The sequence below is a fragment of the Clupea harengus genome, chromosome 1, assembly GCF_900700415.2.
Source record: "Clupea harengus chromosome 1, Ch_v2.0.2, whole genome shotgun sequence".
Classification (NCBI taxonomy): Eukaryota; Metazoa; Chordata; class Actinopteri; order Clupeiformes; family Clupeidae; genus Clupea; species Clupea harengus.
In genome coordinates, this window is record NC_045152.1 from 7249615 (window position 1) to 7274778 (window position 25164).

General features: G+C 45.8%; 1 protein-coding gene across 1 annotated transcript in view; it reads left to right on the plus strand.

The window, feature by feature from the left end:
- Nucleotides 1-22263: 22263 nt before the first annotated feature.
- Nucleotides 22264-25164, plus strand: part of cacng3b (calcium channel, voltage-dependent, gamma subunit 3b) — a 29456-nt gene continuing 26555 nt past the window's right edge. The window contains exon 1 of the mRNA XM_012827166.3: nt 22264-23916. Within this exon, the coding sequence (XP_012682620.1) occupies nt 23706-23916 (211 nt within the window). The 5' untranslated portion in view covers nt 22264-23705. The remainder of the gene's footprint in view (nt 23917-25164) is intronic.

Sequence of the window (25164 nt, forward strand, 5' to 3'; positions counted from 1 at the left end):
AAGGCTGGCTACCTGCAGAGATGCCATATGGATATTGATCAAGTTTAGAGAAATTAGGATATTATGGCATGACTGGATGTTTCGCTGTTGCTCCTCATCACACCCTAAACCATGTTTCCATAGGTGATCGTTACTAAGCACTGGCATTACAATGGCTGTGCATTCAGTACTGTCAGAAATAATCTTTTAAACTTTTAATGTGTGTGTGTGTGTGTGTGTGTGTGTGTTTCCCTCGCTTATCTGTGAGCTATGTGTGTAGTCCTAACGTACTTTTACCGTGCGCAGTAAAGGAAGCATTTTTCCTTTAGCGCACGAGCGTTAATTAATTCTGAATGTCGCAGCCTCAAATTAAAATGAGTCGGTTAGCACAAAGTGTGGCGGCCTTATCTGCCGAAAACAGGTCAGCGTTTGATACCGCTGCTCCGCGCCTCCGCTGACATCAGCGCGCCGCTAATCCGCTCTTTCTTGAAAAGACCCCGCGCCTCGCTAGAGGAGGAAGAAATTAAATAATCAAGATGCGCATTAAAGCCTAGTCAGATCGAGCACCTTGGATTGGAACGGGGGCTTCCTCTTGTACTGGGATTTTAATTTTTCCATGCATCGCTCCTACCTCAACCTTCCAGGGATTCGGGGGAGACATGACTTCCGGTTTGTATCAGCGCTGCTTATCTAGTGCAGAACCACAGGCGACAGATTTTCATCCCAGTTTCATCCGTGCCCGAGAGCAGGAGGTGAAACTGAAAAGCAAGGGCTGTGGTTTGTGTTATGCTCTGCGGTAAGAAGGGCAGGTCTAGTCTGCAGCTGCCTGATTATTTTCATGGTTAATTCTGAACCTGTTTAACCATTTTGTCTCATTTTTGTACAGTATTTGAGTCAGCGCTGGTCTGGTATATAATAATCTCCCACTCTATCTCTTCACGTCTATCTTCATCTGTGTGTCAAAGACTCCAGTACTTACAGTACTTTGAGACTTCTCCAGTGGGCATAATACAAGAATCTGTGGGAATAACTTTAGCTTTTGAGAAACCTTTTAGCTAGTTGCAAGTTGATTTCCTCTCTTGTCTAATCCTCATCTAACTTGTGTCCAGCATAACTTTAAACACCCTTTTCCTCCTGGGTATACCAGTGTGGGTAAGTCTGCTGCATGCCATAAAGCTGTATATATAGATGAATTTCCAGAATGCATCCAGTGCGACCAGTTTAAAGCATGGAGCAGCTTGGCTTGTACCGTAAACCATACGGACAGATGTCTAGTGGGCCTTTCTTCAGGCATGATTCAAACGCAGACTTTGACTGAGATTGTAAAGAAAGGCTCCCCCTCAGAAATGTCTGCCTTTTATATAGATGCACAGTGAAGCCTGATTCGCAGCATGCCTTTGTGGTTCTGTATGTCCATGAGTCTGATTGGGGGCTGGTGAATTTTCTGGGTTGCCAAGGGAGACGCCCAGGTGCAGGGAGAGAGAGCAGAGGCTGCCTAATGACCTCACAACTGGAAGATGTAGCTTTTTGATGGGCTGGAATGGGCAAGAGGCTAGGCAAGGAATGCAACTGCTTTTTTTTCTGCCTTCATTCTCTTTCGTTTCTGTCCAATTTGGAGGCTGTTTGCTCTCCTTTCCCCCTTTTCCCTTCCCTCTCTCTGTCTGTTGTTTCTGAAGATGGCTCTGCCTTTGTCCTCCGTCCTCTGATCTCATTTGTGTTCTCTCTCTCTCTCTCTCTGTTTCTCTCTCTCTCTCTCTAGCTCCCTCTCGCTCGTTCTGTTGTGATCTGCATATTGCTCTCGGAGCTCGGCTAGTTGGTCTGTCTGCTGCGGGCCTATCGTTTGAGCCGCTCCGTTGTTGCCGCTGTCGCATCTCCTTGGCACCTTCTGTCGCATGCCTTTGTCTTTGTTGTGACTGTGGTCCCCCCCCCCCCCCCCCCGAAGAGCGACAAGCATTCTAGTGATTGCATTCGGGAAAAAACTTGAATGAACGCCTGTGAACATCAGACTGTCAGAGGAAGTCATCTGCTAACGTTGAACCGTTGCCATTTTCTCCAGCATTGTAAAAAAGCAATGTCCCTCAGTTTTTATCTGTTCAAACATCCAACTCCAGAACAGAAGAACAGAGACACAAGGAAACACAAGGTGGGCTGTAGGAACATGTCTTTATGGCTAATGGCCACAGAGCTAACTAAAACACTGGCCAAATGATTGAACAGGGATTCCAGTCTTTCTGAAGTTAATGGGCTAATGTGCCTTCAGATTTCCCACACAGCAGTACATCAGACATCCCTGAGCTAGCTGACTGATCAGCATCTTCACTCAGTCACTTAGTTACAGCTAATATAATATTAGCTTGCTTCGTATACATCCCTGGAGCTGCGACATCACATGAAATGAGGGATGAGCTTGGACACCCCTGAAATGTAGGAATAAATAAAGAAAGAGATTAAACCGCAGAGCTCCATACGGACGGACTCCGCTGAAACAGCTGTGCGGAACGGCTGGGTTTCTGAGCGAACGTTCAGCGCTGAAAGATCAGGAGCCGCTGCTCACACTACTACTTGGCCCCACCCCCACACACACACCCACCCCTGCCTTGAGCTAGAGTGGAGATGTTCTCCATCCGCAACGTAACATCTCTGCATCCAATGGTCCAGCTGCCACCACATGAGACCCCCCCCCCCACACACACACACACTCACAAATGCATGCGCACACACACACACACACACATGTGCACACACACACACCCCCCATGGGTATGTGCAGAACTCCATGTCCACAGCCATGGTAATGTCACATGACAGCAGTGCTGTTTTTTCTTAGCAAACCATCAGCATGCTTCACTCTCTCTGAGAGTCTCGCTCGCTCGCTCTCTCTCTCGCTCGCTCTCTCTCTCTGCCGCCCCCATAGGGATGGATGTAAGTCTCAAATGGTATTCCATCAAATGTCAATGCTGCCACAGGAGAGTTTGTATAAACATATTTACATTTTAGGTGTGTGTGTGTGAGGGAGTTAGATTCTAAGAGGGCTCCTGGTGTTAAGATCACTGCCCTTCTCCACCACAGCAGATTCAGTGTGCAGCCCCTCCCCCCATTCACGCTCACCAACATGCACACACACATGCACACACACGCAGTGCTCTCTCTCTCTTCATAGATTTACAAGCAGTGTATTAACAACGCCTCACACCAGAACCCCCCCCCCCCACACACACACACACACACGCACACAAATCCATACACACTCTTTTACATCAGACGAGGCGAGCTAGAACACAGGACTGAAGCAGCACAAGGCAACATGGACGAGGAATCCTTCCTGTAAGAACAAGGCTGTAAGCCTACAAACTGTCTGCTCCATCTCGCTCAGAGAGAGGGGGGGGGGGGGGGGTAGGTAGTACTGCCCACGCTGCACAGGACATCTTGTGAAGAAGTACTTTAATTACTCACTCCCAACTGTGTTACCACACACTCTCTCTCTCTCTCACTCACACACACACACACACACACACACGCACACACACACAGACACACGCGTCATGCCCAATCATCATGACTGTGTATTTCCTGTTTAGAGGCGCCATCACTGTGAAGATGTCCTCAGCAGTGATGTTTTCCCCACACACTATGATTCACTGACCTCACTTTGACACGGGTCAGCACTCTCCCCAAGGCGGCATCTTTTTTTCTTTCTTTCCCTCTCTCTCTCTCTCTCTTTCTTTCTTTCTTTCTTTCTTTCTTTCTTTCTTTCTTTTTCCCTCTCTCCCTCAAACAGTCCTGTTCATGGACTCGTTCCATCTTGAAGGGTTAATGCTTAAAGTGGGGTTCCGTGGGTTGTGTTGCATCTTGCCTCGAAAGAGACTCCTGTCTGGGCTGTGACTGTGCTAATGCTGTGTGCTGGGTTAGCGAGGAGCAGTTCGCTCGTCACACTCTTCGTCACCACCTTCTCTCTCGTTTTTTCCTATCTCTCTCTCTCTTGCTTTCCCTGTCTTCTGTCTCACTCTCTTCTCCTCTATATCTGTGTCTCTTTGCTCCATCTCAATTTTTCTCAATATCTCTGTCTCTCTCTATTGGTCTTTCCATTTCTGTCTTTCTCTATCTATCTATCTATCTATCTGTTTATCCGTCTATCAATCTATCTGTTTATCCGTCTATCTATCTATCAATCTATCTGTCTATATATCAATCTATCTGTCTATCTATCTATCTATCAATCTATCTGTCTATATATCAATCTATCTATCTATCAATCTATCTGTCTATCTATCAATCTATCTGTCTATCTATCTATCTATCAATCTATCTGTTTTTCTGTCTGTCCATCTCTCTCTCTCTCTCTGTGTCCTTCCTCTCTTCTTCTTCTTCTTCCTCTTCCTCTTCTTCTTCTCTTGTTCTCTGATGCAGAAAAACAGCCGGGACACCTGTAACTTTGACCGCGAGTTCACCAAGATGCCCACGGAGCTCACGCCCACCGACAAGCTCTTCATCATGAACCTGGACCAGGACGAGTTCCTTGGCTTCTCCTACACCAACCCCGAGTACGAGGTCCCGGAGTAGAGGCCCTCGCCAGGACGCAGGCCAGGGGCCGGACCCGCCAGAGACCACGAGGAGCCCCAACTGACCGTCTGGCTGGCTGGCTGTCTGTCTGTCTGTCTGTCTTTATGTGTTCGTCTGCCTGTCAGTCAAAACAATCACAGTCTGTCTGTTGAAGCTCGGGGGGGGGGGGGGGGGGGGGGGCCAGGAGCTGACGGAAAAATACCAGGAACACTCAGGTGGGACTCAGGGACTGTACTGACTGAGTGTGTGTGTGTGTGTGTGTGTGCAAGTGACGTTGCTCTGGGTCGAAGGTTACGTACCGTATCCGAAGCAACTGCAGACGGAAGATGTTACTGGCGAGGCCTAGCTGTGAGGTTGCAGTAAAAAGCCCTGCTTCTCTGTTCATGTATGCTGGAGATTGTCTCTGTTACCTAGTCCTGCTAGATTGGATGTCATGCTGGTGTTAATCCAACAGCAAACACTGGCTCTGCGGCAGAGAAGGAACAAGCGTGACTAACCCCCGAGTGAGAAATTTGAAAAACAAAAACAATGCTGTCCTCAATTATTTATTTGTGGTTCATTATTTTACCCTCTCTGCTTGGTCCCCATTTAAGCAGCCTGTGTATTGAGCTAATGTTTAAATTACTCAATCCAACCTATTAAACCAAAATATTATTATACTTGCTGTGTGACTTTGCAGGACACAAACTGACACACACCTACACACACCTAACCACATGCACACTGTCTTTTTAACCAGTATTTCAGGAAAAAAAATTAGATGAAGACTGAGAAACTTACCTATAATTTTAAGAGTATTCTGTTATTGTTGTAGCGTAATCTGTAAGATTAAAATCTAACAATAGATCATAGTTCCTTATATTCCTTTAGGTTTTGTAGTGCGAGGATCATTTTAAAGGTGGGAAGTCCTTTCTGACAGTTCATACTGGTTCTGTCTGAGCTTGCAAAGCATAGTTTATAACAGGAAGTGTCACTTCACTCTTAAAGAATATGTAATCACATTGCCTCTAAATCCAGGTTTGAGTATTGAACAAATAAATCAATCAAAATAATGTACATATGTATTGTACCTATGCAAGAGGGAAAATACATTCTCTTCAAATGACATTGAGCAAGATTTAAATATCGGTGTGCTTTATTTTTACTTTATTTAAAGTAAGTCGTGGATGACTGCCATTTTCTCATCCCTTACATTAGTACTTTAAAGTTGGAGAGGAAAATAATTGCTGCGACATTCCAGAATGTTCTATTTTGCATGACCACATATGGTCCGGCCACATGAGAACAGTTCTCTGTGCTAAAATGAGTCATGGAGTTCTTTGTTGGTGTATATATATATGTATATATAAGGCACGGTCTATATTTGAGCTTATTTCCTTTTTTCTTTTCTAGATGAAATGCATTTTGTGTTTTGTGGCAATTCTATGCATGGCTGTTTGAGTATTTAAACTGATTTATTCATATTTCCTGTGTTTTGTAAATGTTATTTGATTTTGTTTTGGTTTGATTGATTTTGTTTTTGTTTTTGTTTTGCATTTTTCTCATGTAAATACATTGATATACACATGTATATTTGTTAAAATCTACTCAAGATATGTATGTCAGATAGATTGTGAAAATGCAATGAATATGAATCTGAGATTAGATGCAAATAAATACGCCGTAAACAGCCTCTCTCTTTGCCCAGAGTTGTTGGCTTGATAGGTCTCTTTCATTCTCTCTCTCATTCTCTCTCTCTCTCTCTCTCTCTCGCTAATTATCTCTCTCTCTCTCTTTCATATTCTCTCTGTGTCTGTCTGTCTCTCTCTCCTTTCCCTCTCTGTCTGTCTGTTTCTGGATGTATTGATGTTTGGTGTGTCCAACATTTTAACAGTCTTTTGAACTACTCACCTACTCTTTCAGTAATGGAATAATAAGCATTCTGTGTGTGTGTGTGTGTGTGTGTGTGTGTGTGTGTGTGTGTGTGTGTGTGTGTAGGGGGCTGACAACACTTAACTTTTATATACACTATGTCCTTGCCAAGAACTGCCTATAATGCATTTTAAGACCCATCTTCTCCCTTTCAAGAAGACTTGAGCTGTTTGTTGATCGATACCCTAATCAAACAGCCAAATAAAACTATATGAGAGTCTGTTGGCTCAGGCAATTACAGCGTGTCAACAAGGGGCTCATAGATGGAGGATTTAATATCAAACCGCAGCACCATCAAATATTCCTTCAATGCCAGTAAATAGGGTATTTATTAAGGGTGATGAGTTTTTTTACTCAGTTTGTCTCCTTTCTGTCTCTGAGTGCATGGAATATACCAATAATCTGGAGAGCTCGTTAAATGCTGAAAAATAACATTCACGTAAAGAGTATGTTTTTCTTTTTTTTAAAGATACAAAGTGATCCAGTGTTTGGCATGTCCATTCTCTTGTTTCGTATGTGTGTGTGTGTGTGTGTGTGTGTGTGTGTCATGTACAGGGTGTGTGAAGGGTCAGAGCTAAAAAAGGAGTATGAACCGATAGAAGCTAAAAGTTCAGCTGGCAGTGTGATGGCATTTCACTGGGACAATGCTCAGCTTTATTTACAAGCTAGTAATTGCTGTTTTTATGGCCTTGCCTCAAGGCACACGCGCCACTGAAAAAAGGATTTCTTGGTTGTAGCACTTCATTTAACAGCAAGAACTGAAGGATGAGATTTGACATGAAGAAAACATTCCCCCCCCCCCCAGCCTAGTCTGATATGCACATTCCTGTGTGTTAATGATGTTTACAGTTCTGTCTATGGTCCTGTCCGGGGTCTCAGGCCACGCCATTCGCTCAACAGCTGCTCAGATCTGATGTTCATAGTAATGCATTCTCAGCATACACACAGCAGTTTGTTCCCTCCTCCTCCAAGGAGGTTATTATATGTTTTCGGTCCCTTTTGTCTGTCAGCAGGACTACGCGATAAACTACTGGCCCCATTTTCATGAAACTTGGTGGAGGGGTGTAGCATGGGCCAAGGAAGAGCCTATTCGATTTCGGGCATTTTGGCCTTGGCGGAGGTCTGCGCTTTCTCCAAGTGCCCTTATTATCAGGAACCTCCTCTCTTCCATCGCACACCCTAGAGTGGGGCTCAGTCCATAATCCCCTGGAACATCGGAGCCATTTTGCTACAGCAAATATTAAGTTGGGCATTTTTGTTCCATTTTTAGAGCTTCCGTCGTATTATTTCTAGTTACCTCTCACATACAGGCACGTATACACGAGCGAAACAAATAAGCCAAACGCACGTATGTAAGAGACAGAGGGGGGAAGGGGCGTTTGAAGGATCAATTTAAAGACCTTTGGAGAAGACTGCTGACTGGTAACCAGTGTGGGGTTCAGACTCAGAGCAGCCGTGTTGGTGCCGGGTGTCTTGAGGGCGTCCAGTTGGCCAGGAGTGTCCAACTCGACTCATGCCAGCCTCTGTTTGGTTCAGGCTGTGTTTTTGGGCCTCCGTTTCTGTCTACTTCTACCCTTGTCTACTTCATTATCATTCATCATAATCTATCTTCTGATCTGTTTTCCTCTATATATTGTCAGTTTGTGTGTGTGTGTGGTGTTTGGTGTGTGTGTGTGTGTGTGGTGTGGTGTTGTGTGTGTGTGTGTGTGTGTAGTTGGGCAACAGCACTCTTAGAGTAGCCATGCCAATGAGACCCATTTGAATGTGGAGCACCAGAGACAGAGGGAGAGGCGGAGGAGAGCCGCTGGATCGTGGGCTGGCCTTATCTGCCACTGTGAGACGAAGCATCTTATCAGCTGGAGAAACGAGTGTTTAGAAAATGAAGCGATACATCCTTTGCTCTCCTCACTCCCCGAGGCAAGTAAGAAAGCAAATGATTCTCTAGCAGCAGCAGCAGCAGCAACCACACATAGTACTCGAACAGAACCCACACACACACACGGCATCCACTCCTTCAATCTCTACTCAACACAACATGATCCTGTTTCATTTCTCTCTCTCTCTCTTTCCATCTCCCTCTCTCTCCAACTCTCTCCCCCCCTCCCTATCACGCGCCCTTTCTCCATCTTTCTCTCTTTCTCTCTTTCTCTCCCTGTGATGGGGAGGATAAGCTTCTTCTTCTGAGAGGTGCTGAAGCAGAAGCCCTTTTCACCGGCGCTCGGAGGATAAACACACCCTGGGACCCTCTATAGGAGGGACAAAGGTTGCCAGTCAGGGTGTGTGCGAAGTTTTATGTGGATGTGTGTGTGTGTGAGAGAGAGCGAGAGAGAGGAAGAGAAAGAGTGAGAGAAAGAGAGAACGTGATTGAAGGAGCATATCCTGCTACAGCTAAGGACGGAAGCCATCTTTATGTATTCTCAGAGGCTTGATGCTGACAATGCACTTCGTCACAGGCTTTTATTGTGACAGGCCAGCGAAAATTATTTCCTTTTGACAATGGCTCATTATGTACCTCAAAGGCATTGTGTCTGATTGCAGCCTTGTGATCCTCTCTCTCTCTTTTTTTTTTTAACCCCCCCCCGTGCGTTCATCCCCCCCCCACCCCCCACTCCCCACCCCCCCTTCACTGCTGTCAAAAACAGGCAATTAAAATGATCTCCCATGACACAGGGACTGAGTGAATGCATCTCTCCCATGCTCCCAGCACTAAAAAAAGGACATAAATAATGATGATTATGGATAAGGACACTCAGCAAACAAATGATACCCCTCTATACACACACACACACACACACACACACACACACACACACGCATACACACACAGAGAGACACCCTCCACCCCCGTACAACACGCACTTACATCAGCACACACACACACAGAAACACACACAGACACCCTCCACCCCCATACAACAGGCACTTACATCAGCACACACACACTCTCTCAGGTCTCCTTGAGCTTCCGGAGTCAGAGATGGATTCCCATGCGTCCTCGCCATTTTGCTAATGCAGTCAAGCCCATCTATCCCAAGCAGTTAGTCATGCCTGTACCCTCTCCAGCACACCCAAGCCGAGTCGCTAATGTTACTACGTCTACATCTTCATTCACTTTGGAAAATGTAATCACCGTAACACTCTCTCATCACCAGCTAATGCAATTGGGCTACATGATGTCCTCTTCCGATGGCGTGTAACCAACAATGCCGCTCACCTTTGTGTGTTCTTAGGCACCCAGAGTGTATGACGGCGTGTGTGTGTGTGTGTGTGAGTGGGTGTGTGAGTGTTTGACAGCGTGTGTGTGTGTGTGTGTGTGAGTGGGTGTGTGAGTTTGTGGGATTGTGGGACTGAATGTCGTGAAAAGCTTGTGTGGTCATCCGACCCATCATCCAGTGATGCCACAAAAGGACTTCCTACAGATCATTTACAATCACACGCACTTGCGTAAGCACACACACACACTCACACACTCCCATATCTTACCACTGGCTGTGATTAAAGCTTTAGGTAATGCCTGGTGTGTGTTTATTCCTTCGCACTACCCTCACTCACTCTTTCTCTCACACACACAAACACACACACACACACACATGCACACCCCTTTGCAGCCCCCACATACACACACACTGAGGGAGAGTCACTATTGATTTAAATCTGTTTTGTTCTCCCTTCAATTAGTGTTCTTTTTCTCCTTGCACTGTTTGTTCGTACTTTAAAAAAAAAAAAGAAGATCCTAATTATCTGCAAAACAATTAGTTCAACCCTGAGTGCACAACAACAGCATGGGAGCAGACAGTGGTTCTGCACGGAGAAGGGGTCATTCCATGATGGAAGACACCAGAAAAGAACCGTCAATGCCTCTGTCTCCTTTTCTTTATTTTTCGTTTGGTGGATTTTATAGAGAAAGGTTCAGGAGAAAGGCATGACAGAGGAAATTATTCAATTCAACATACACACAGACTCTCTCTCTCTCACACACACACACACACACACATAGATGTGTGTGCACTTACACATGTGCACATGGCATCCTTTTCTTTTTCTTTAATTGTGATAGGTGGCACAGTCGCCCTGTCTTCTGGAAGCAAAACAATTTAAAAAGCAATCTCCTGTTTTAATGAAATCACACACAGGGATGTTGGGGGGGGACTGATGAAGCCCAGAGAGTTATTACCACCAGTGCACAGAGCTGCTGGCACAGTGCAGTCACAGTTATGCCTGAGAATGAGGGGAGTCACACACACACACACACAGAGCTGCTGGCACAGTGCAGTCACAGTTATACCTGAGAATGAGGGGAGTCACACACACACGCACACATACACACACACAGTACATGGAACAGACCAAAAAAGGTGGACACACATGTAAAGTAACTAAAAAGGGGGCATACACACAAGGTAACATTCAATTAAAGGTGTGTGTGTGTGCTTGTATCTGTGTCTGGGTGTACTTGTATTTGTGAATATCACACACACACTAGACGGAACAGATTGAAACGGGTGGACACACACTAAAAGTAACAGACTAAAAATGGGACATACACACAAGGTAACATTCACTTAAAGGTGTGTGTGTCTGTGTGTGTGTGTACTTGTATTTGTGAATATCACACACACACACACACACTAGACGGAACAGACTGAAACGGGTGGACACACACGAAAAGTAACAGACTAAAAAGGGGGCATACACACAAGGTAACGTTCACTTAAAGGTGTGTGTGTGTGTGTGTCTGGTCGGAAGTGTGGTCAGCAGATAAGTTATTTCGCGGAAGCAGAGGAAGTCCGTAAAGCACAGCATCAGCAGTTAGACTGTGCCCAGTCCCAGCTGGGGTTCAAGGAGGATCCAGACCCAACGGCAACCTCTCATTCCACCCGTCTCACCCCGGACATGACTGTCTTTCAAGGCGTAATGCTAATGTCTGCTGGTCAACTTCCATGCTTCTTTCTTATCTTTGGATAGTAACAGGTAGGTCCGACGGCACCAGTTTAAATTGTACTGTCTCTTTCACAGCGATGTATCAGTCGTAGCTTCAGGAGGACTCCCTCATCCTTACACCCCAAATCCTCTTTCTCTCAGACCGGCAATATTAACCTCTATCCACGTATCCAATACAAAGTATCCTCCTTATGATCTTAAAATCACATCCTTCTCCCTCAACAAATTGAATCTGTGCGAACAGCTGTCAATGTGTATAACTCTGTTTCTCCTGACTTTCGTACATTGAACTACTATTGCATCAAACCTTTGATGACTAAGGTAGTGATGTTAAAAGTGATGCCATGGTTTTGCTTCTGTGTCTCTCTCTCTCTCTCTCTCTCTCTCTCTCTCTCTCTGTGCCTCTAGCCCTAGGTGCTTCTTCATTAGTCATCTAAACAAGTTTGATTCTGTTCCATCCTCCATGCCTGGATGCTTGACAACCATACTCTCATGAAAAAAGAAAAGCAGGGAAATCAGCAAATGACTGTTTACTTTTAAACAAACATTACGCAAGATGACCCTGTCCCCAGTCCCACTACCGTGGTGATTTCCTTCAGCACCCACTCCCACCCACATCTCTGCCCTTCTATGTACAATCCAAATGCAGCACGTTTCTGCGGAGACTTGGCTTGCCAATTTGTCTTGCATGTTCTGAGGTAAGTAGAAAGGGCCATTTGTGATGAGCAGTGCCTCTGAACCAGGATGGCAGCAACAACTTACACTCACAACAACAGGCTGACAGGAAGCAGGTGACCCTGGAATAGATCCACACCTGAAACTAGCCTGGCCTGAATCCATAGGACTTGCACCAGATCAGGCCCAGATCAGAGTTACTTGCTCATGTGGAAAATATCTGTAAAAAAAAACATCAGGAAATCACAGTAGTGATGTACAATCATTTCATGATAAATCTGTGGTAAAGACCTTGCATAGCCCACAATTTGGAATGTTTACACAAAAACATTCAAACTTGTTCCCCTTAAACGTTCGCCGAATTTGAACACACCTCTGGTATGTGTATACATCCTTGTAAGTCGCTTTGGATAAAAGCGTCTGCAAAAAAAATGACTAAATCTGGAGTTCTCCCCGTATAATCAGCCCCCTCCTCTCCTCTCCTCTCCTGTGGAGATCCACGGCTTTAAGCTGGGATTGAAGGGCAGTGATTGTTGGTCTTCTCTCCCACTCGTCCGCCAGTGTTCGTATGAAGCCTTGTTCTGTTAATCAATAAGGAAAATGTCAAACACGAGGCCAGCAGTGAGAGTGACTGATGGATTGTTTGCTTTCTCACGCTATGGTCCAGAGTGTGCTGTCATCTCTCAGTCCAACCCGACACGGAAAATGTCCATTTTTGTTGACCTCTCTCCTATCCTCATCTCTCAAGACAAATTGATAAATGGCAGCCGCATGCGTGGAGCCTTAGGTGCCTTTGGGTAGAAAGCGCGGCCTTAAAGTGCACTCATTGTTCATAAAAAGTTTCTGGGTTTTTTTCATGGACTTGATAAATGCTGGTTACTGCTGGCGATGGCTGTAAAAATCCGAGATACAATCTGTTGGGGTGTGGGCAAAAAAACTGATGCTGGGTCCCTGCGGGGTGGCATAAATTTGGCCATCTCCATTTCACTGGCACTCTCTCCCTCTTCTGCCCTCCCCACACACACATCCAGACAGCCTAGAGGGGTTGGAGTTGGGGGGGGGGGGGGGGGGGGGGGCAATACTGTGTGTCTCCACCCTCTATTACGTAAGTGCCCTTTAATCCTCCTCTTCACCTCTCTCCACCCCCCGACACAGACAAAGATCTGGGCCGCCTGGGCCCGACCCATTCTGGAGTCAGCTAGCCCGGCCGCCTGAGCCGCCTCTGCCTGTCAGTCAACATCACTCTCCTCATTTGGTGACATCTTGCTGCAGACTGCCCTTTCATATCAGCCTCTCACTCTCTCTCCCTCTCTTTCTACCCCTCTCTTTATCCCTCTCACTCTCTCTCTCTCTCTCCCTCTCTCTCTACCCCTCTCTTTATCCCCCTCCCTCTCTCTCTCTTTTTCGCTCCCCCTCTCTCTCTTTCTCCCTCTCACTCTCTCTCTCTTTCTCCCTCGGTCTGTCTTTATTCTTCATCTGTGTGCAACAAAATGTTCCCCCCGCTCTCTCTCTTTGACTCTCTTTTGTAACCTCTGTCTGTGTGAGTGCGACAGAGAGCCCGAGCTGCCTTACCCCAGCGGGGCCGCCGGTCTCCCAGGGGCTGCGGTCTCCGGGGAGCGTAGGGAGGCACGGTGCGGCGCGGTGAGGCTCTGTGTGGCTCTCTTTTGGGGGTTCTGTCACTCCCTCTGCTGCGTCTGGGTTGTTTCTCCTCTGTCTCTGTTGCGGGTACAAGCCTGCATTTGATAAGGCACTGCCAGAGGCGTCATGCTCTCAACAGCCGAGCTGCCAGTGACTCACAAGGACAAGGAGATGTATATTTGGCAACCAAGTCAAAACATCTTTCTCTTTCCGTCTCATTCTCTCTCTCTCTCTCTCTCTCTCTCTCCCTATTTGTCTGTCTATCTGTATGTATGTATGTATGTATGTATGTATGTATGTATGTATGTATGTATGTATGTATGTATGTATGTATGTATGTATGTATGTATGTATGTCTGTCTGTCTGTCTGTCTGTCTGTCTGTCTGTCTGTCTGTCTGTCTGTCTGTCTGTCTGTCTGTATGTGTGTATGTATGTATGTATGTATGTATGTATGTATGTATGTATGTATGTATGTATGTATGTATGTATGTATGTATGTATGTCTGCGTGTGTGTGTGTGTGTGTGTGTGTGTGTGTGTGTGTGTGTGTGTGTGTGTGTGTATACGTGTGTTACATTGACCTGTAATTAAAATAGGATGGGAAGACCATGCATGGATGCTCTACTTATTTCTTGCTTTCATGTAATTAAGAGTGTGCTGGTGTCTTAGGGCCCTGGGGTGTGTAATAACACGTAAATATCATTTGTGTGTGTATGTGTGTGTGTGTTGTGGGTTCATGCCCAATTATAGAGCCTCGGGTGACTGTTACTCTATGTGTGTTTGCATGTATCTGTATGTGTATGTGTGTGTGTGTGTGTGTGTGTGTGTGTGTGTGTGTGTGTGTGTGTGTGTGTGTGTGTGTGTGTGTGTGTGTGTGTGTGTGTGTGTGTGTGTGTGTGTGTGTGTGTGTGTGTGTGTGTGTGTGTGTGTGTGTGTGTTCTGAGTCGGTCTGTGATTAAGACTGTATAGAGGTCAGTAGTATGCTTTACTCCCTGGGGTAGTGTGTAATGATGTCCTGGTGAATGGCCGGGCTCCGGGGACGTCTGCCCCGGCTCACCCATCCATCTCCATCTCTGGGAGCTGACGGGTGGAGGTCGACGCCTGAAGAGGGAGCACTTGCCCCGCCAGGGTGGAGCGCCCCCAAACATTAATCACACCACTGTCACCAATACCGCCTATGCCCACACTTGCTCTAAGCTCACACACAGGTCCCCAAGTGGTGCAGTTCGTTCAGGCTGCTCCGTCACACCTTACTGACCTCCTGTGGACCTCATAATCAACACTCCCAACCAGCATTCCACAGGCCTAACCATCTGCCTCCGCCACCACCACCGCCAGCACCACCACCACCACCATCACCACCAATTCCAGATCAATTATATCAGCACCGAGTAATTATAAAGCCATTTCAAAAGCATTACTTAATCTCTTCCAGTGATTACACTGATTATTGTTCCTGCGGATGCAAACGGACTAAATTGATACCAGGAAGGAGAAGGATACAGGGTGAGATAAGGTGGGGAGGTTTGTAGAAGGAGTAAGGAGGTGTGGGGTGGGGTGGGGGGGGGGGGGGGGGGTGGCGCAGGGCGTATACCGACTCCCTTGTGATGTTGTAATCAGGTCGTACTCCCTTGCCCGAAGGGTACGATGCACCTCACTGCTCCACTGGCTGTCGAGAAAACATCCATCGCCGTGGTGACAAGGATAGAGAATCCTGGCACACTTGTGAGCATATGTGTTCGCCCACGGGGGTCAGCGCTTCTCATATAAGCGATGGCATTTTTGGAGCGTGACGCCGGCTGTACGGTCGAGCTGAGACCACCAGTGGGTCGGGGGGTTGGAGCAGGGGGGAGCCTGACTGCAGAGGAGTGTGGGACTGGTTGCCACGGTGAGCACCCAACTGGCAGCTTATGTATTTTTCATCACGTATATTCAAATGCAAATGATCCCACTTGAATGCAATTTGTTTGTTTTGTTTTTACGTCTCGGCTGGTTGAAGTAAAGATGAATTTTTCAAGGCGAGATGACCTTCTTCGACCCTAGATGCATTGAAATGACATGACTGCATGTAATCAACCACCAGGCAATCAAAAAAAAAACGTTTATTTGGAAGATAGCCCACAAAATTATGGGGCATTACGACAAATTGTAATGACGGAAAAATTGTCATTGCAATCATCTGCATCTTCCTTTTCCCCTGCAGTTGTGAGACGTTTCCAGTATGAGCAGGTTCAACTTTGTCATTAAACTGTCTCATCCTCTTTTACACTTCAATCAGTACTTTGTCAGTTTATTTGTCATCTACTGTATCTCAGTCTAACATAATCGAGAGTGAACTTTGCATAAATGAAGGATGCAGAGACAGACACCTTCCCCCAGGGTTCCCAAAAATAATTATGTAGATAAATACAAAGCCATTTTGTGTCTTTCCTTATTAATTATTACGGTATAGCTAATATTAAGGCTAAAAGCGCCGCTCCCTGAAGCAGGTTTGTTTATGTTCATTAGCGAGTCCATTTTGGGCCCTAATTGGAAAGCGTTACGGGGCTCTCTGTGGGAATCTTCAAAGTAGGTGTGCGAGGAGCTTCCTGTATTTTGCTGATGCGCCTGGCTCTGAGACTTCTTCTTATCCAGCCCCCCACCCTCCCCCCTCTGTGCTGACCACTGCTGTTGGCCGACCAGAGAGCCTGCTCTCAAAGGGATGAGGGATCCTGAGACCTGCTATAGGGGCTGGGGGGGCTGGGGGGGTTGTGCTGAAAGGGCACACCTGGCCTAAGCTGCTCTGATTTGTCACACTTGCTTTTCTGTTGTGCACTGCTTTTGGCGGGGCAGAGGGGGGGTGCTGTGTTGTGTTGTTTTGTATTGTGTTGTCTGGTCTGTGTTGTGCTTGCTGTGTCCATAGTCGTGTTGCTTTACACTGTGCTGTTTTATATTGTACTGATGTTGTAGGCTATATCTTGTGCTTTTTCTGTGCTGTTTTATATTGTACTGATGTTGTAGGCTGTATGTTGTGCTTTTCTGTGCTGTTCTGTTCTGTGCTGTGCTGTGCTGTGCTGTGCAGTGCCGTGTTTTATATTGTACTGATGTATGCTGTATATTGTGCTGTGCTGTGCTGTTTTATATTGTACTGATGTTGTAGGCTGTATGTTGTGCTTTTCTGTGCTGTGCTGTTCTGTTCTGTGCTGTTCTGTTCTGTTCTGTTCTGAGCTGTGCTGGTCTGTGCTGTGTTTTATATTGTATATATATATGTATGCTGTATATTGTGCTTTTCCGTTGGGCTTTGCTCTGTTTATGTGTTGCTTCGAGCTTCTTCTCTGTCTGTGTGTTGTGCTATATTGTATGTTGCACTGTACTGTTGTGCTATGCTGTGCTGTGCTGTGCTGTGCTGTGATGTATTGTATTGTATTGTATTGTATTGTATTGTATTGTATTTTGTATTGTATTGTTGTGCTGTGCTGTGCTGTGCTGTGTTCTGCTGTGCTGTGCTGTGCTGTGCTGTGCTCTGCTTTGTGTTGTGTTGTATTGTTGTGTTATGCTGTGCTGTACTACCATGCTCTGGGGTTTTGCTGTGTGCTGTGCTGTGCTGTGCTTTGTGTTGTATTGTATTGTATTGTTGTGTTATGCTGTGCTGTACTGTCATGCTCTGTTGTTTTGCTGTGTGTTGTGCTGTGTTGTGCTGTATTGTTGTGCTGTGCTGTGCTGTGTTGAGCTTAGTCGTGCTGTTTTGTTGTGTTGTGTCGTCATGCTCTGCTGTTGTGCTGTGCTGTGTTTTGTCATGTTCTCTATAGTCTGATGTCTAAAGTCAACCCAAATCAATGACATTGCTTGGATGACAAGAAGAAAAAAAAATTATGTTTTCCAAAAGATAAAAAGTATTCTCTTCTTTTGTCCAGCCCCGTCAACCATGTCCTTTTTTCTCACCAGCCCACTCTCTCTCTCTTTATTTTTTTAGGTTGTTGTTCCTGTCATCTCACCCCTCTGCTCTTCTCTGGCGTCGTGTTCTCACCATGTCTCCCTCCAAGCTAATGTGAAGAGACTTACAGAGTTTCTCAACTGCTTCATACTCTCTTTCTCTTTCCCCCTCTCTTTCTCTCTCTCTCTCTTTCTCTCTCTCTCTCTCTCTCTCTCTAATGCGAGGAGAGCTACGGAGTTCTTACCTGTGCTCTGCTTCCCCGCCTCTGCCCCAAGTCATTTCTATGCTAATGAGCCTTTCAATAAGATAAGACAGTCAGCAAGGGCTGCCTCTCCAACGCAGACTTTATGATGAGAGGGTGCTGCTGCCTCCTCCCTGCCCTCCCCTGCTATCTGCTCATGCATTTATTTATTTTTAATTCCTTCCCCTCTCACTCACATTCTGTCTGTTTCACTGTTTGTGTGCATGCCTGTTTGTGTGTGTGTGTGTGTGTGTGTGTGTGTATGTGTATGTGTGTATGTGTGTGTGTGTGTGCATGTATGTGTGTATAAGGGCATATATAAATTGACAATAGAATTGTGGTCGGGGATCTGAAGCCCCACGCTGACTTGAAGCCCTGACTGTGTTTTTATCCCGGCTGTTTTAGCACATGAGATAAGGTAATGAGTGGACACACGGCTTTCCCCCCGCTGTTCGTTTTGGATGGAGCCCTGGATGTGAGGTGAATCGGCGATGAGGGAGTCGGGAGTCGGGAGCCGGGAGCCAGGTGCAGTGGCCACCTGTTCTGATCGAGGTAGAACACCTTGTCGTCCTTGGGGTGTCCGGAGCGGCGTACTTAAACAGTGGACACTCGGTCGCTCTGGGGCCCCTCATCACATCCCCCTGACTGTAAGTCCTCATTTCACCCAGGGCTTAATGTGCACGCTGACACTGGCATCATTGAGATTCAAAGGCACTTAGGTATGCCATAACAAATTAAAATGCATTTCGGCTTTTTTTTTTTTTTTGTATCCCATAAGAAGGGGCTGAAAGGAGAATTTTAATGGGTGTTAATGAAATGCCCCTTTAAAAAAGTGAAGGTGAATGAATTCTGCTGAAAGGGGGGTGTGCAGATTAATGAAGAAAGCGTTTCTGATTGGCTCCACCTACTGCAAGAGGAAGTGCAATAGGAAGACCATCCAACCAATCCGATTGCAAGACGTTCATGCAAGACAATGACTGTAAAAGGCATGGACAGCATGGCCTCGTGTTCTTATGTTATGATGAAATGAAGCCAAAATTGGTCGGCCATATTGGCAAAACTTCAGCCAGGGTGTGCATAGTAGGTGCTTTTTTGTAGCCAGAGAGCATGCGTAGTAGGCAGAAGATTGGTCAGGTCCACCGGGTATCAACCATAGTTGGTTAAATCGGCACCATTTTTTTTAGTTCCTTCTGGTGGCTTCACTGAGCATATGCAGTCTATGCTTTTTACAGTCATCGGTCCAGAGCCATAGCCAAGTGGCCAGACTAAATACGGCCTACTGTATGGAATCAGCAGAGCATTATTTACTCTTTCTGCACTTTCTGTAGTGCAGCTCAAACAGATTCCTCCATTTCGGCCATTGTGCTCTATTAGCCTGGATGCCAGACGAACTTAGCCCCGCCCACAACATTTGAGGTCTGGAAGTTCGGTCTGGCACTGCTCCGTTGGGGAGAAATTATCCAAAATCAAAAATTGTTCGGACCAATCAAATTGTCAGGGCGGTCTTTATACGATGATGGACAGATGATCAACAGTAACGTAATCAACCACGTCACCAAAGACGCTTGGGTTTGAATTCCGTTTTCAACAAACATGGCTGCTGCTGGAGAGCTGAGATGTGTAGACATCGACAGCGCATTCATTTTGAAAGAGGGAAAGAGGAAACGTGATCAAAGCATTTGTCGATCGAAAAATGTTTTTGCGTCCTTCCTACGGGATTCCGGTAAAAAGTTTAATTTATCAGCTGGCCCGATGATGACTACGTTGCTCTGATTGGTTGTAGTCTATCCAATTGAGCGAAGAGGCATTTTTTCCCCCTGGTTCGGTTGGGACACGCCCGATAATCACAGCCCAATGGAGCAGTATCAGACTCATATTCTGACTAGAATTATGAGTATGACAATGTCAGGCTAGTGCTCTATATCTAGGCTGGCTGAAATGTGTTGGGTTTGTGACAGCCACCTGACATGGTTATCCTCCCTCTTCAAACCGTATTCCTACTCCATGTGTTTTCATTTCCCCTTTGGCCTTTAATTCTATGCAACCTTGAATGCACACCTCTAAAACTTGTCAAGTCACATGTGCCACTGAAATCTGGCATAATGTCACCCTGTGTGATGTTTGCTAGATTTCACAGCTTTTAACAAACTTTTTTGTGTGAACCATGCCGAAGTAACACACTTTCCCCAAGTTATTTGTGGGCCGCTCTGCTATAAAGCCTTATGTGGGATATAGGGCCTGATTCATATGGAAAACAGCAGGGGGTGCGATTAGTATCTGAAGATATCCCAGGCAAAGCCCACTGCTGATCTGCAGAGCTTTCCGAGTGCATTCACCCTGCTGAATACTTGCATGAGTACACGGTGCGCTCAATTTCATGTTCTATTGGGCAACAGCATTTGTGGTTTGCATGCATTTGAAAAAAAAAATAAATAAAAATAGCCCCTACAATCAGACTCTCATCACTGCAATAGGTCAATGGTCTCATGTTTGTTTGGTAGAGTGGAGATTGTTTCTTTAACAAATATAAAGGGAACCAATGAGTGTCTCGCTGATGATATGAGAAAATGAATAAGAGCGTGGTGCACATTCCACTCCTATGTGAGGGGGGAGGGGGTGCTGATGAAGATGAAGACTTAATAGCCTGAACATTGCATCACTGACCTTGGGGGGTTCTGTAGGTTGGAGTCTGAACATTCTGTCATTACATCTTTTAATATGTACCATCCATACACATACCCATGGGTGAGTCCCTTTCCAATGTAAGTACAGAGAGAGAGAGAGAGAGAGAGAGAGAGAGTATGAGCCATATGTATCATGCCTGCCGAGGACTGAGCTCTATTAAAACCCTATTGGCCTGTTGGCTTCTCCGACCTGCAGGGGAAAGAGTCTCCTCTTCACAGAAGTCTATTCTTCCTCCATTCTGACACCATCTACAGCGAAAAATCAATCCCACACAGAGAGACTGTGACTGTTAGGAAAAACAACTAAATGTCAGTTCAGATAAAGGTATAGGGGAAAAAAACACTGAGAAATCCTTCCACGGAATCATCATTTTGATACCATATGTAGAACCGCATCCCACTCAATTACGTGGGGAGGCCTGATTAGTCAGAGAGATCAAAGCTATAATGCTGGCTTTCGAAGCTGAGTCTGGCAGCCTCGTTCTCTCACACACCCACTCGGAGCAAGCGCGGAGTTGGCACAATGGGCGGCAATGACGGGCCACCTAAAGCACCTCAGTGGCCGCATTACGCGCTGCACTCCGCAATCTGAAAGTACAAGATCGGCCGGTAATGGCCGTCACCAGGCGACGGCCAACATCCGTGCTGCCCCTTCCAGTTTAAACTGTCAGTCAAGAAGATCTTCCGTGTATCTTCTCCCCACAGATTACCGCGGATGATTCATCTACCTAATAGGCCTACTTAGTATGCTGTATCTATGATTTGCATAGTTTATATCCCGAATTTCTCGGAAGACTTGGTTCAGATCCCAGCCGAAACAGATGTTGTTTCATTACCGTTATTGTTCGCCTTGTCCCACTCTTCATCAGCCGTCAGTCGTATTACAACACTAGGGCACTGCCGTCTTTGTTTTGAGTTTATTTCCTCGTTTTTATTTTGATGGGAAACAAGCTTTGTAGAGGAGGGCCATGTTTTCGTAAGGCCTTTATCTGGATTGCGTTTTCATGACTTTAGAACAGGTTTTGGTCCTGGTCGTGTAAAAACATACATTCTGGGGTATATTGCAGTAAGATCATTTTAAAACTATGGGCCGAGTAGCACACATAGATAGCAGTTGCACTCCGGGGCCTTAAAACCTGACACACACACACACACACACACACAACCACACACACACAAGGAAATGGAACACGAACTCTGAAAAAAGACGCTCTCCCAAGATCAGGACAAAGCCAGGTGGCGCAGCGGGTGTCAGACATGCATATTTCATCTCCTCATATATTTCGCAATTGAGGAATACCCGTCAAAATCTTGAGAGGGTCAAACGCAGGTCAAGGAGTGTTTGATGGGAAGAACTGAATTTGAATACATGCCAGCCTTTTACCAATGTAGCCTATAGAAACCATGGCCTATCTGGTCGATAAAAAAAAATGTCTGTAGGGAAGAGAGTAAGTATAAGAAAAGCCCCCTGTTAGAACTACAATTGGTTACATTCAAAGATATATTTGTTTTCAGCAGCTAAATCTACCCCGTTGAGATTCGAGCAATGTGATGAGAATGTGTAACGAATGTTTAGTTCTGCAAGCCAAGGGCAACGCTTCAAAAACGCATTACTTTGTCAGAGTGTTGAATGTTGTCAGCGTCAAAAAAACTGAAGTCTCGTTCCAGGCGTGAAGGAGTGGCCTGATTGAAGGTTGGGCTGTATGCGTCTTAGACTACGGCAACTGCTAATTGTAGATTATCACGTGTTGTTGATTTCAATTTCTTAAATTATCTGATACTTTATGGAAATGATCACTCGCTATGCGCAATAATCCTTGGCTACACCCATCTTATTCCTTGTTTTCTTGATCCGTGAAGACGTGGAATAAATAATTCTAAAATGGACTCTGTTAAACGAAGCTGTTAACCACCACTCCCTGCTCTTTGTTTTTAGCAGTATAAATATTGGTCTGGACTAACTGAACTGTAAAAACTCCACCGAACAATTTCTATGTGGGAGTCTTCGCGGATGACGAAATCATTAAAATGTTCGTGGCTCTTTAAGTACGTTTCTGTTCTCCAGGGTCCATTCTTCATGCATCACTCGCCAATATCTTTGCATATGAAGGCCTAAGTAGCACATTGGTTGAGCCAGGGGCGCTGTGCAGCGAGCGCCAGGGAGAAATTCGGAGATTACGAGCAGCTCCGTTCATTCAGCACCACGGACAGAAGCCAGCGCGCTACATTTTCAACGCTCAACTCTCCCTCCGGTGCCACTGTGGGCGTTGTTTTAGAGCCGCAGATTCGGGAGGAACGTGGGAGCTGTCATTTCTAAGACACAATTGCTGGAGCCAGCATCGTCACTGACACTAACGCTGTCATCTCCAGCATAGAAAATTACAAGTGTTCGGAGTATGTGAATTTAAACGATCACTCATTGTAAGATGCCTTTAAAAAAATGCTGCTTCCAGTAACAACATATTTTCAGATACGTTGAGTCGCTTGGTCTAAAGGAGGAATTTGGAAGGAAATGTCAGCGAGTGAACACGCCGGTCACCAAATCGGATTTTCATTGCAAAAAAAAAAATAATAGAAGAAAAACGGTGGACTAGCAGCAGAAGATAAACATTCGCTGGATTAACGGAAGGAACATTTTCTTATGTCGCTCTTGTCATACTTGTCTATGTAAAGGGACACCGGAAAATGATGTCTACCGAAATATTCTGTTTGTAAATAGAAAATAATGGCGTAGCGTGCTATTATTTGCGCTGAAAAGTCCATTTGTTTATGATAACTCGTTTGTCTTTACCGCCTCAATGGTTCCCTCTAAAAACGTGATTCTGACACAAACATGCAGGTGGGCAGTGGGAAATATGTGTTTTAAACCTGTATTTTGCGTTATTCTAAACGTCTTCCTTTCAGTCTAACGTATGAAGACACTTTAAGGCTTTAGGCGCAAGCTGACACACGTTCGTTTAGAGTTCCTTTGCTGCTGATTTCAGAAGTTGGGAGGCTGCAACAGCGACAGGCGAGAAAGCACCTCACATCCCCGAAATTATGGAATGTGTTTTTGAAGTCGTTTGATGTCAAGCGTCAGCGAATCAGGTCAGTTAGGACATCTCTCCCCACTGAATTACACTTCGTACCTTTGCAACGGTTTCCTTTCCTGAAATGAAGCAGAATGATGATGTGTGACAGAGGAGTTCAAATGCTAATCACCACGGTGGGGGCTTTCGCCGCGTTCAGTCTGATGACAATCGCGGTGGGGACGGACTACTGGCTGTATTCAAGAGGAGTGTGCAGGACCAAATCGGCCAACGACAATGACACCAGCAAGAAGAACGAAGAAGTGATGACCCACTCTGGGTTGTGGAGAACCTGCTGTCTTGAAGGTAGGGGGTGTGGGGTCGGGCTTGGTAATTGTTGGACTCGCTGAGGTCGGTGTTAAAATTGCATGGCAGTTGGTTAGTTGACGTCTCCGCTGAAGCTCTGTCATTTCCTCCTGAGACAACTGTCAACACCTTTAAACACGTGCCGGCAGCCACGCACTCTTGTTAAGGTGTTTTCCCGAAGAATGCACGCTGGTGTTCTGTTCACAGACTTATGCTGGTGTGTTTGTGCACTCAGTCAGTGCCCTTAAGAAGATGAATGGTCCTTGCAGTCAGCTTCACTTCAGTTATTTTCCCTGCTTCACTGTAACAGGGGGATACTCTTCTCTATAAAAGAAAACCACACAGCTATTTTGCATGCTTTCAAAAGGCTTTCTGTTATCATGCTCACCCAGTCAGTTAATATGAGCACATACACAGACTGATGCTCTCACTGATCTTGAGCTGGCTCAAGACCGAATCCATTATGCTGTTCATTCATCAGTATTCACCATAAAGGCCACTGATTGTAACAAGCAACAAAACAAGTGGACTAAAGACATGAGTCAAAAGCAAAAAAAAACATAAACATAAAAAGAGACTATCAAGCCACATTGCTGCCCATCTTAATCCACCAGAGCACCAGAGCCTCTGCCATGTATGATCAAAGTTAGCACTTAGCTCTTCTCAGGAGACGTTTACCTGGCTTGCCTGCCAAGAGACGACGTGTGCTGGAGCTGGAGTTTATCACTGACAGCCCTCGCAGACCTCACAGTGGCACACTGATGGCGGTACGCCACCGTCTTAGGAATTCCTGCACACACTCTTCCAGACAAATGCGGGGCCCTCACAAGCCTTTACAGAGGACGTTCCTCCTACTGGTATGGCACGCTCTTATAAAATGGGGGGGGGGGGGGGGGGATGAAAGGCTGCAATTGATCGGAGGTTTGACTGGGTGGTTTAATGGGTGAGGTGAGCTGCTGTAACATCTGTGTCAGGTCACGGCTAGACTACCGAGTGTCTGTTTTGCCGCTCACTGCACCTTAGCAAATAGATTGCTCCCTCAACTACTCTCTAATGATCTGCAGGCGTTTGGAAAATATGTATGGCCCGTTCTTTCCTCTCTCATCTGCTGCTCTGTTGGAGAATAGACCATGGCAGGGGAATAAAATATGTGTCCAGGGTGTAAATTATTGCCCCTATAATCTCAGTTCAATCTTCTCTCCTGGAAAGAACGATAGGCCCACATAAATTAAGATTGATGTAAAGATC